This window comes from Scyliorhinus torazame, chromosome 11 (assembly GCF_047496885.1).
Source record: "Scyliorhinus torazame isolate Kashiwa2021f chromosome 11, sScyTor2.1, whole genome shotgun sequence".
In the NCBI taxonomy this organism is placed as follows: Eukaryota; Metazoa; Chordata; class Chondrichthyes; order Carcharhiniformes; family Scyliorhinidae; genus Scyliorhinus; species Scyliorhinus torazame.
The window spans coordinates 183,225,672-183,238,545 of NC_092717.1; the positions used below are offsets into that span (position 1 = coordinate 183,225,672).

General features: G+C 44.2%; 1 protein-coding gene and 1 long non-coding RNA gene across 4 annotated transcripts in view; one reads left to right on the forward strand and one right to left on the reverse strand.

Annotated features, from left to right (window-relative positions):
- The first annotated feature begins 1,949 nt into the window (after nt 1-1,949).
- dhx30 (DEAH (Asp-Glu-Ala-His) box helicase 30) overlaps nt 1,950-12,874 on the forward strand; it is an 88,493-nt gene continuing 77,568 nt past the window's right edge. For 2 of the 3 annotated variants that reach the window (XM_072468121.1, XM_072468123.1), the window contains exons 1-5: nt 2,153-2,423; nt 7,685-7,812; nt 9,906-10,016; nt 10,570-10,868; nt 12,177-12,297. In XM_072468121.1, the coding sequence (XP_072324222.1) occupies nt 2,192-2,423; nt 7,685-7,812; nt 9,906-10,016; nt 10,570-10,868; nt 12,177-12,297 (891 nt within the window). In that variant the 5' untranslated portion in view covers nt 2,153-2,191. Of the gene's footprint in view, nt 2,053-2,152; nt 2,424-7,684; nt 7,813-9,905; nt 10,017-10,569; nt 10,869-12,176; nt 12,298-12,874 lie in introns of those variants that run through there. The other variant, XM_072468122.1, reaches the window with a different exon arrangement.
- LOC140385699 (uncharacterized) lies at nt 9,456-11,845 on the reverse strand. The gene is made up of 2 exons (XR_011933426.1): nt 11,757-11,845; nt 9,456-11,052 (listed from the first exon to the last, which is right to left on the reverse strand). It is a non-coding gene; the product is annotated as an uncharacterized lncRNA (long non-coding RNA).

Consider the following 12,874-nt stretch of genomic DNA (forward strand, 5'->3'; position numbering starts at 1 on the left):
ATCTATGATTCACTTCTCCGAGGTGAAACCATCAACAAGGAAGGGATCAGAGTTAGAATCAAATATCAAAGTATAGATTAGGTCTGATGCTGATGATTAAATTAATGAAATGTTTCAATGCACTGCTTCGGTGCCTGATGTCACAGTTTCTGCTGTTACTGTATTGTAATACATACTGTAGACTAGATATAAATATCCACATGCACATGCCAATCACCAATTTCCTTTGGTTTGATTTAGCAAACGTTATTCTCTGAAGCTAAGGACAGCCTCATTTGCTGAATTTAAGGCAATGAGAATGCCACTAAGTCTATAGAGAGGATCCTCAGTAATGTGCAGCATTATTTGTGCCTCTCTTCAAGTGTAGTTTGTACTGATGTCCTAGTGGTGCAGATTGGCTGCTGAGGGGCTGTCTTCATCCTGTTCAGCAAGGACCACTCTCGTCCTGATAGTTCAAAGTCGACAGATGGGGTTTGTCATTAGGAAATCCTTAGAGACTTCCTGTATGTCTGCTGATAGATCCTACTAAGGAAGGTTGCTTCATGGGGGGGTGCAATGGATCAGCATCTGTTTATCACACCCCCATCAGTACCCAGGCCCCCCTGCAGAAGCAAATGATCCTACCAGCAGACTCAATTCCGAGAGAAACATTTTGAACTTGGAAAAAACCCCTTGCTGAATCTCAGTCCCCTCAGAACCGGCATGCTGGTTCTCAACACTGAGAAGCCACCTGGCTTTATGGCAAGAGGACATGCTTACCGAATCTTACACTTTGAATCATAGAATAGAATCCCTACAGTGCAGAAGAAGGCCATTCGATCCATCGAGTCTGCACCGACCCTTCAAATGAGCACTCCACCCATTTACACTCCCCCGTTCACCCCACCCTATCCCAGAACCTAATCTGCACATCCCTGGACATTAAGTGGCCATTTAGCAGAGCCAATCCACCTAACCTGCACATCTTTGGACTGTGAGAGGAAACCGGAGCACCCGGAGGAAACCCACGCAGATATGGGGAGAACGGACAAACTCCAGACAGAGGCCTGAATTGAACCAGGGCCTTTGGCACTGGTGAGGCAGCATTGTGGCACTGTGCCAGTTAACCAACCCTCAGAATTTCCTTTGAGAAGCGTGGAAATATTCATACACATTAACAGCAGAGCGATTAACATAAGGCGGTGCTGGTTATCCACCATGATCCGGTGTACTGAGGATCTTACCAACTCCTGTCAGAATCTGCCACACACTCAGTGGAAGGGTGATACCTCCAATTTTCGCCTGGAAGATGCTTTAACCTCTGCCCTGTTGTGTCATGTAATTTGGAATAACACAAGCTGCCACTTGATGCAGTTTTGAGTAAATGATGCTCCAGACTTTGAAGTGAGTTCAATGTGTTTTATTGAACTATTAGCAGTTCTCAATGAGTTCAACTCTCTGCTAATCTAAATTTAGTAACTCAGTCTAACTGAACCAGCCTTGCTCTAAGTCACGTGCTGGGGTGTGATGCTGAGGATACACCCTGTCTCACTCTGTAGATGTTGGTCTGTGGAAAGAGGTGGGGTGTGAGTGACTCATTCCTGTTTAAAGTGAGATCCCACCCCTGAGTGTCCTGACTGCTCATTGGCCGTGTCCTATTCTATGTGTTCATTAGCTGCATGTTTGCATATCATGACGTGCCCCTAGAGTGATCTGGATGGAGCAATGGGAGTGAAAAACCTGGAACTGTTTATAAGCAATAAACAGATGCTGCAAGGGGAGGATTATGTTGCCTTTATAGCTGAATTAAGATAGACTAAATGGTTATCCTTGCTCTAAATTATTGCGTTATCCTTGAAGTGATGGGAGGGCTCAGAGACTGCTTAACACTCGTTACATTGCAGTAACCATTTTCATTGTCAGGTTGTTTAGTACTATATAGCAAGGGAATGTGCAGGGATTCTCGTAAATATGGTAACTCATGAATGGAGAGCCTGGGAACCGGTCTCCACTTGTTCAGAGGGAGGAGATTTGATCTTCTGCGCCTGCAAGGGATCCTCGCCGCAATCAAAGGTCAGTACCTGACTCTGCCGCGAGGGGCTGCGCTGGGCTCGTTGTTGGAGTTCGTGGATTCGGGTCCATCTTGTCAGCTGTTCGTTGTCTCTCCGCGAAGCCCTGGAGCCGGGCAGCCCGACTGTGCTTTCAGGCCAACATGGCGGCTGTGGGGTTCTTATTGAGGAGGCTGTGCCCGCTGAGACACCCCAGCGCTGGGCCATGGGCTCCGGCCACCGTCTTCGTCTGGCACTCGCAGTGGGACTGCGGCCGGACTGCAGCACTGAGCCGGTTTAGAAACACGGCGAGTGGGCGCCAGCAGCAGCCTGAGCCGGGGGGAGAGGAGGAAGAGCCGGAGCTGCCGCTGGCAGCAGGGACGGGCAGGCAGCAAGGTGGGAGCCGCCGGGTCCAAACATCAACCTTCACCATTTGCTGTCTATACAAGCGGGCACAAAATATCATTTATAATATTACAATACTAAAACATCAGTTACCAAACATTAGAGTATGATAGCCATTGAAGTATTAAACTCAGCATAAATATACTTTATCACAGAACGAGTGGTTCGGGTCGGGAATGCACTGCCTGTAAGCGTGGTGGAGGCAGGTTCATTCTAGGCTTTCAAAGGGCATTCGATGATCACTTGTGTTGGGGTACGGGGAAAAGGCAGCAGAATGGTACCAAGTCATGATGCTGATTTGAATGAAGAGTAAGTGCAGACACGATGGGCAAAAGGCAGCTTCCTGCACTAACTATTGTGATTTTAATTGGATTAGAAGCAGTGCAGAGAACGTTCATGTGACACATTTCTGGAATGAAGGTTTATCTGATGAGGAAGGGTTGAGCAGGTTGGGCCAATGCCAATTGGAGTTTAGAAGAATGAGATCTTATTTAAACATAGGATCTTGAGGGGACTCGATAGGGTGGCTATCAGGAGGATGTTTCATCTTGTGGGAGAACCTCTGGGACAAAGTTTTAAGAATAAGCGGCATCCCCTTTAAGGCAGATGAGAATTGTTTTTCCCTGAGGGACATTAGAATGTGAAATTGTTTTCCACAGCAGGTAGTGGAGGTTGGGTATTTAAATTTATTCAAGATTGAATTCAGGAGATTTTTGTTACACAAGGGTTGTGGGGGAAAGACAGGAAAGTGGAGCTGAGACCACAACCAGATCAGCCATGATCTTATTGAGTGGTGGTGCAGACTTGAAAGGGCCTGCTCATAAGTTCCATCTTCCTAAATATTCAACTGAACTAAAATAAATATTTAAATGGTGTACTGAATATGAAATTGAAGTCATGCATTTTGGTCAGTGGAATGAGGAGAGGCAGTATAAACTGAAATTTAATTGGCGTGCAGGACAAGTTGAGTTTTAAAAAATATCATACAGCACACTGCTTTATAAATGGAGGCATAGAAAACAAAAGAAAGGAAGTTACACAAAACCTTTATAAAACTCTAGTTAGGCTCCAGCTGAAGCTTAACTAGTAAGTTTTGGGCTGAATACTGCACAGAAACTACCTCCTTCTGCATCTGCCCCTGGAATAAACTATCCCCCAGTTCTCTTGCAACTGCACTTTAAAAATCCCAATCGTCTAGCCCCTGGCTCTTCATTTGCCACTATTTCTGCAGCTACTGATTTACTCAATCACACCCTAACTTGCACCTTTGATGCCCTTATCCCTAATAAAACCATTACTTTCTCTCGCCCCAGCTGTTCGCCGCTACAGTCCTCATCTCAACTTCTTTACGTTCAAGAAACTCAGACTTTAAAGGATATGATGCTTAATGTGTTAAGCCATTCACTACTGGATCTGGATGGACCACATCAAGAAATATCAGGTTCTGCTCTCATCTGCTAAACCTCACTTTACAGGATCATCCTAAAATGGAAAGATAACCTTGGCTTTTCTCTACTGCAGATTGTCTTAAGCTCCTCTGCCACCGCCATCCTCACGGCCAACAATAAGTTGAGGGAGCTCTGGACTTTTGTCACTGAGCACAGGGCCATCTAATGTGCTACCTCTGCTGGTTCCACCCCTTCTATCCTACAGAACCAAATTTCCTCTATGTTCTGTATGCCCTAACCCTGAACTTGCATCTTTCTTTACTTTCTCTCCTGTCTCCTCTTTTGAGCTCATCTTGCCCATGAGTCTCTCTTCCTGCTCTCTCTACCCTATTCCCAATAAATATGGACCACCCAGCTTTCCCACTTGGTCCGATGTCCGCCACCGTCAATGTTTCTCTCATCAGGTGTTGTCCCTCCTTTAAACCTGCTATAATTTCCTCAAAAAAACAACCCTTGATCCATTATCCATGTAAAGCAGTGTTTTTCAAATTTTATTTCCCCGGGACCCATTTTTACCAACCGGCCGAACTTCGGGACTCACACCGGCCGACCATTGTGACCGATCATTTTTGTTTATCTTTAATGTGACGGGTGAGCCTGCTTGGTCCTCATGATCTCACTTGCTTTGTCATTCAATGTTACAATTCTAAGGACTTCAGTTGATTATTTAAGTTCACGTCCATCCTTCGAAAAAAATCAAGAGCTTTGTCTTCGAACCTGCCATGCCTTTGAAGTTTTGAGTGTTTTAATCTTTCATTTGCCAGTACTTCCCAGCACATAACACACATGGGCTTTGCATCCTGATTTGCATTGACACAATTAAAGCCATACCTCAATAAATTATCTTTTACTGCTTTGATCCTGATTTCAGCATCTTAGTGGGTTGTTCATCAGAGGACCTGAAGCTCACACCAGCTGAACCAGCACTGCTTTGCCCTGCCGTGGATTCTTGAGAAGCTCTCTCCAGCATATTCAGTTGTGAGATCCGAGCATGTTTGTGTCTCTGGTCCTCTCTTCCTTATTCCAAAATGATCCATCTTCAATTCTTCACACAATACTGTGGCTTGCTTGCTGACAGCTACAAAACGGAGGAATCTCTCCTTCGTGATTTCATGTCCAAAGCACGGAATGTGTGACCTGCTCTCTGCCGCTGCTTCTGGCGGGAAGATTGCCATTTTAAAAAATGAATTTGGTCCTTGGACGTCAGACGGAGACGGTACTGGGACAGCGCACTGACGTCGGGAGGAGGTAGTCTGCCCCGCTGGGCTCTGGACCTGTGCACTGCCGGATCTGCCTGAGTGGGGTACGCAAGCGCGGGGCAGCAGGCATTCTCAACCTAAAAGCCGGTCACAGCCGGCTTCTTCTGCCATCGGGAACGTGGCCACCAATTGCTCCGTGACCCTCCCAACACCTGCCCGCGAGCCTGAGTTTGAAAAAACCCTGATGTAAATACTGCAACATCTCTAACCTCCCGTTCCTCTCAAGTCCTTGAACATGTCGCCATCCAAGTCCACCATTCCTGAAGCTCCAAGATTGAAGCGTTTCAAACAGGTTTCCATCCCTGGTAAGGTACCTAAACAGCTCTTGTCAAAGTCACATGACATCCTGTGTGTCTAATGATAAAAGTAAACTATCCCTTCTCATCCTTCTTGCGTTGTCTGCAGTCTTTGACACAGTTGACCACACCATCCTCCTCCAACACCTCAACTGTCATCCAGCTGGTTGGGATTACACTCACCTGGTTCCACTCTTAATCCAATTTTAGCCAGAGTATCACTCACAATCACTGTTCCCTGCCCTGCACAATTCCCCAAGGATCTATCCTTGGCCTCTCTTCCTTTCTCATCTACATGCTGCCCCTCAGTGACATCATTCAAAAGCACTTTGTTTTTATATGTACGCTGATGATACCCAGCTCTACGTCAGCATCATTTCTCTCAAATCTTGCATTGTTGCTAAATTATCAGATTGCTTAACCGCCATCCAATACTTGATTACCATAAATTTCCTGCAGTTAAATAGGGAAAGGTTAAAACCCTGCTCCAGAGTGTGTTCCTTTGTTAAAAACTTCATCCTTCGCTCTGGGAGTTGTTTCAGGCTCATCAGACTGTTTGTAAACCTAGTGTCATATTTTACCTTGCGATGAGCTTCCGTCCATTTATCTGCATCACCGCTAAGATTGCCTAATTCCTCCTCCATAACGTCACCTGGTTTTAATCCTGAATTTGTTCATCTGCTGCGGAAGCCCTCAGCCTCTGTTACCTCAAGACAACTGCAAATGCAATCCTGGCTCACCTACCCTTTCTACCCTCTGAAAAGTTGAGGTCATCCAAAACTCTGCACATCCATGTCCTTACTCTCATCAAGTCTCATTCCCCTGTACTCCAGTGATTGCTGACCTATATTGCCTTCTGATCAAGCAATGCATTTGGTTTAATATTCTCATTCTTTTCAGATCCCCCTCATGGCCTTGCCCTTCCCTATCTCTGTTATCTCTTCCAATCTTTCAACGGGTTGATCTAATTCTGCGTCTTGAGCATCGCCAGTTTTAATTGTTCCACCATTTGTAGCCACGTCTTCAGTTGCCTGAGAGCTAAACTCTGGAATTCCCCCCTAAACCTTTCCTCCTCTCTACCATTCGTTCGTGCTTTAAGAAGCTGCTGCTTAAAAACTACCTCTTTGACCAAGCTTATGGCCATCTGAGCTAATATTCCCTTCTCTGGCTCGGTGTTTAATTTTGTTTTATAACACTCTGAGATGTTTTATTATGGGAGCTGTGTAAATATAATTTATTGATTCTGTCATTATTAAACACCCAATTAAATAGTGCAGTTAAATTAGATTCAGTTGTCCCTCTAAAGGATATAAATGCTAGTATCAGCTGTCAGATTGTCTTAAAATACCAACTGGTTCACCAATGTTCTTTTAGAGAAGAAAACCTGTTGTCCTTACGCAGTCTGATCTATGTATGACTCCAGTCCCACACCAACTTAATTGGTTCTTCACTGCCCTCTGAAGTGGTCTAACAAGCTACTCAGTTCAGTCAAGAAGGCAGCCCAGCATCGTGTTTCTGGGGCAACAACTTCTGGACTAATCAGTGATACTCACATCCTGAGAATGATTTTTTAAGAAGTAATTGAGTAAACAGTAACAATGCATTAATAAACCCTAATACTGGGTTAGCTCGTAGTAATTTGATGAGCGCTAATACATTAATAAATAGTACGCAACAACAGCTTTGACAAAGAGCCCTTCTCTCTCCACACATGCTGTCAGACCTGCTGAGGTTGTCCAGTATTTTCTGTTTTTGTTTCAGATTCCAGAATCCGCAGTAATTTTCTTTTATATTGATAAATAGTAACTAAGTTATTTGCTATAACTTCTGCAACGTTGCTCGGAGCAGTCAACATCATGAAATCCTAGGAATGAGCTTGATGGTTGGTGCAGAGGGGCAGGAATTGGCCCTTGGATTGGGGTGATGTGATGAGGAGACGAGGGAATCGCCCAGGGTATCCATTACTATCGTTTTCCAGTGACATAGCGAGTGCACCGTTGGATGTTGAGTGAAGGCAGGACCACGGTAGTCTGTGAAGCCCCCCACCCACACACACAGTGGAACAGCTCTGCAAGTTTTCTGATCTGTGATCACGCCTTGCATAATGGTTGTTTGGGTTATGGTGGTCTGTGTCCGGAGATCTGTACTGCAGCAAGCCGGTGGCTGATAGGGGAGAAATAAATAATTGCCCCAGGTTTTACGAATCTGGTAATGGTTGGCATACTGACTTAACTAAAACTTTTGTTTAGATTTACAGGCTCTGCTCCAGGAGTTTCCACAGCCTAAGGGCCTACTGACACAGGTTATGCAGCGAGCTCTAAAGGTTTCCAATGTAAAGGATCACATTGTCTACAAATCGTTTGATGGAAGCGTTAAAGTAAGTGGTTATCTTGTGTTTATTTTTCAATTTAATTTTGGCAAATAACTCTGGACAGTTTGGCTTTGGCACCTCTGCTGTGAAAAGGATAAACGGACAGGCTTTCTGATTCCACACCCTAGCTGTTCGACCTAACAACCTGCACTAAAGTTATTAGATTAATAGTCCACTGATCTGCATAATAATCCAGAGAACATGAGCGAAAGTCCCACTAAAATAGTTTTAGAATTTGAATTCAGTCAAAACAAAATCTGAAAATAAAAAGCTGATCTCAGTAATAAGTGACCATGGAGTTGTTCAACAGGCTCATCTGATAACTATGACAGTATTATTGATTGTTATAAAAACCCATCTGGTTCACTAATGTCCTTCAGGGAAGGAAATCTGCCATCCTTACCCAATCTGGCCTACATGTGACCCCAGACCCACAGCAATGTGGTTGACTCTTAACTGCCCTCTGCAATGGCTAAGCAAAACTTTCAGTTCAAGGGGCAATTAATGCTGGGGAACAAATGCTGGACCAGCGACACCCATGTGCTGTGAAGGAATAAAAAACAAAGAGTAAACACAAACTCAGCACAAACACCCCCACTCCTTGACGGAAATCAAATCCGCAAAGTGTAAGATAAACAAACCCCATCTCGGGCTGGTTTAGCACAGGGCTAAATAGCTGGCTTTTAAGGCAGGCCAGCAGCACGGTTCAATTCCCGTACCAGCCTCCCCGAACAGGCGCCGGAATGTGGTGATTCGGGGCTTTTCACAGTAACTTCATTTGAAGCCTACTTGTGACAAGCGATTTTCATTTCATTTTTAATTTTCATCTGCCCCTCTCAGAGCAAATTTCACATTCTCCAAATATAGGAACTCTATTAGATCCCCTAGCCACGCCGAGGCACAGGGAGGAGAAGCTGACCTCTACCCCAACAGAACCCGCCTATGAGTGATCAATGAGGCGAAGGCTAAGACATCTGCCCCCGCACCCGTCTACAACTCCGGCAGGTCTGACACCCCGAATATGGCCTCCAGGGGACCAATCTTCGATTCTAATTTACCTGGGCAGGTCTGTTCCACCTCTTTGAAATTGGCCCTCCTCCAATTAACTATTTTTATTCTGGATTGCACCTTGTTCATTTCCAAAGCTAAGTTACACCTTAGGGTACTTTCCTAAATAATATATAATGTTTCTTAAATATTTCCCCACTGACACTTGATCCACTTGATGAACCTCATTCTCTCGGACGAGAAACATACTGATATAGAAAATAGATCTGAACACACTTCATAAACTCTTTCCCCACTCTGCCCTTTACAATATTACTATCCCAGTCTATATTAGGTAAGTTGACAAGCCCTTAAATCTCTTCAATTCTTGACCTCTGGTTTCTCCTTTGAGATACTCCTTAAAATTACCTCTTTGAGCAAGCTTTTGACCATCTGTCCAGCATTGCCATATGCTTCTTGATGTGTAACTTTGTTTTATAGTGCTCCTGTGAAGTACTTTGGATTTCTTTATTACTTTAGAGTTGCAACGTAACCATAAATTGATGTTGAGTATGTGGCCTGCTTAATCTTCCTTTCAAGATGTGCACCTTACACTTGACTGTTTTGAAGTTAATTTTCTAATTGCATATCCGATCTACAAATTTATTATTGACTTCCTTTATTTTGTTGCAGTTCCCTTTTTCATTAACCTCATTTCTGATTTGACATTGCCTGTAAATTTTGAAATTGTACTTTAGATTCCTGAGTCCAAATCTTTACTGTAAATAGTGCTCAACAGTGGCCCCACCACTGATCCTTGTGGTGACTGTGCAGCCAGTTCTGATCACGTTCTCGCCCCATGAAATCTGGTACTTGTCCGGTAAGCAGGGATTGTGGTTTTTCTCGCACACTGGACCTTGCCTTGTCAAATGGGCCTCGGCTTCCTCTACGCAGTTCTAACCTTTTGGCCTTGTTTTATCCTTAGTAGATTTCAGTAATTGTCTTATTTTACATCATTGTCATCAGTGTATTGGGATGTTACTTGTATGTTACTTCTGTGTGGACCCTGTGTTTTGTTAGCAATTTGCAGCAATCTTCTTTCTTTTACAAAGAAAACTGTTCTGCACATCAGTTGGCCAAGAAAACTGAAAGTGGAAGGCTTTGGCAATAAGAAAGTTGTTGCGGAGAAACACGCTGCAGCAACTGCCTGCAGGATATTCAAGGTACGATTACACTACATGCTGGTCGTTGTGGACGGTCACAGTTGGGGCTGAGTGGCACAACAATTCCACTTGTTCCCCATGGGTTCCCAGGGTGACTTGGCTGAGGGACTCCCTTAGAAGCTGCAATGGGAAGTCTTGCTTCTTGCTGCTCTTTCATCGTTCAGAGGGTAGAAATCTGGCGCAGTGTGGCCTCTGATTATTGGGTAAGATAACTGAGGGTTTCTGAGTGTATTTCAGTTTTTGTTTGTAGCAAAAGACAGGGAGAGATCAACTTGCCATTGATGGTCAGATATTCTTGCCAACTTGCTTATGGAAGAGTAATGCACATGAGGGTCACCAGTGCCCATTTAAATAGTTACAAAGAATGGGGCAGTATTATTAAGCACTGAGGACAAAGCTCCTGCCTAGATGTGGTGCTGTGAGTCCCCTGCTTTCGGGACAGATACATATGTTCCAAAATCCCATCGTTTCTACTTTGTACACAGTTCACGATTGATTGATTTGCAGTTTTGCTGATGATGTTTGTTTTAAGATTGTTGGTTGTATTTGGCAGCAATGGGGCCTATTGGGACCAAAGAACCAGCTGTTCCAAGCTCAAGAGTACCAGGATTTGGCTGCAAAACTTTCAGCTTCAGCTGTCGGAGAGGGACACTTGGTGATGGACAGCACAATCAACAAAGCTCATATGAGAGCCTTCAGGAAGGAGAGTTTTAAGAAAGAAGCATCTCAACCAAGTGAAGAGGGTCTATTGGAGGAAAATGAGGTGGACGAGGAAGTAGAGGAAGGGATAATGGACTGTACAGAGTTTCTGTCTGTCACAGACAAAGCATCTCAGAACAAACCCATGTCAAGGTAATCCGAATAATTTTTCATCTTGCTTTGAAATGGAGTGTTGGCAGAGACTCTTATCAAAATTGTCGTTGATGCTTCAAAACTGATAGTTGTGATTGTCTGGTTTGATTCCATGCTCCTGATCTATCTGCAGCTACATTCAGCTCTACACCTTCAAATGGGTGAGTCTGTCATGAGGAAGATTCTGCAAAAAAAACAATTTGTCTTAATAATAGAACAAATCTGGAATGCTGGAGACACCCGGCTCAGACAGCTTGTGTGAAGAAAAGCAGAGTTAATGTTTCGGGTAAAGGTGATCTTTCTCAGTACTGCGCTGAAGTGTCAGGCTAGAAGTGCTCAGGTCTCTGAAGAGAACCCTGAACCTACCCTCTTGACGCAGATGAGAGTGCTAATGCTGAGATGAGGAGGGATGGAGTCTGGGAAGGCCCTTAGGCCTTGGAAATCCAGGGCTCAAAGCCCTGGCAATTCTGCTGCATTTTCACTTGCATTTCCTATTCCTGTTTGTTCTTTTTGAGTTTTGTGGGTATGAAGGCTTGCAATAGATTTTTGTCTTTGGATGATCCTAAATGGGAATCTGCATTGTCAGCAACTTTTGATGGATGGAAATTAATGGGAACTGGGATCTAAAATATGTGGTTCTCTAGGCTTCATGTACATGCCTATAGGTCTCTGACGAAAAAAGGCTTGCATCTTTTGATTTAAGGGTCATTGGGAGGGGAGGGAGTGAAATTGTTGAAATGGATCTCACTGTCTGTTCATAATAAATGTGATAATTATCTTCCAGTTTGTCAAATTTTGTGTTTTAGCATTGCTACCCTTGGCTTCAATCCACAATAGGTTTTGGAGGTAAATGTTAGGAAGCAAAAGGAAACATGGGGAGCATCAAACCTTGGTGCATTGGAGATGGAGGCCTTGATGGAAGACTGGCCTGGGTGTCAATCTGGCTATTGTGCAGACCACTAATCTTGGTTCTGGGATCTGCTCTGACTTTTCCTTCCCTTTCAAGCTCACTCTGATGTCATAAACTGTTGTGATATCAGAGATGCGGCCATGAGCTCACAAAGTAACAGTTTCATCATCATCCTATACTGTCACTCTAGAACAAGATTTACTTTTGAATGCATTCCGTACACAATCTCTTTGTGGCACTGTATAACCAACCTGTGGCCGTGTGCATCCTTTCATGTACTCGCTGTTTATGAGGGCCAGTGTTAACACTGATTTTTGTTTATGAGGGCCAGTGTTAACACTGATTTTTGTTTATGAGGGCCAGTGTTAACACTGATTTTTTTACTGTACTTTGGGCAGAGCAGTGAGGGGTATCATGACTGATGACACCGGCGCGATGAAGGCCCTCTCCCAGTTTCCTGAGCCAAAGAACCTCCTGTCAAAGGTTATACAGATAGCGACCACCTCCTCTACAGTCACAGTGAGTAAAAGGGAGGGACATGGAGATAATTTGATTGCTATCCCCCTCAGTGGGTCTGAAGTGGTGTCTGAGTTGGGGCTGAGAGAAGGTAGAAGGAAGGGAATGTTGGCTGTGGATGGTAGCAAGTCGGAATTGGGTACTTGAAATGTGAGGACAAATCAATGCTCTGGAGTTTTGCTTAATTACTCTTGCCTACCAAGAGATTAAATCGGTATGTCAAGTCCAATATAAAATAGTTTCTGCATGGTTTGGGGGCAGGAATTAAATGAGTGGGCAGAGTCCTTGATAGAGTTGAGGATACAGAACTACTCTTGCTGCCTGTCCACCAGTGCACTCCTTGTCTTCCTGTTCAAATGTCTCTATGGCCTCAGCTCTCAGTAGCTCTACAAATATATTCCCTCTGTGTAAAAGCAAATTACTGCGGATGCTGGAATCTAAAACGAAAGAGAAAAAGCTGGAAAATCTCAGCAGGCCTGACAGCATCAGCTTTGGACAAAGAGTCATCGGACCCGAAACGTTAGCTCTTTTCTCTCCCTACAGATGCTGCCAGACCTGCTGAGATTTTCCAACATTTTCT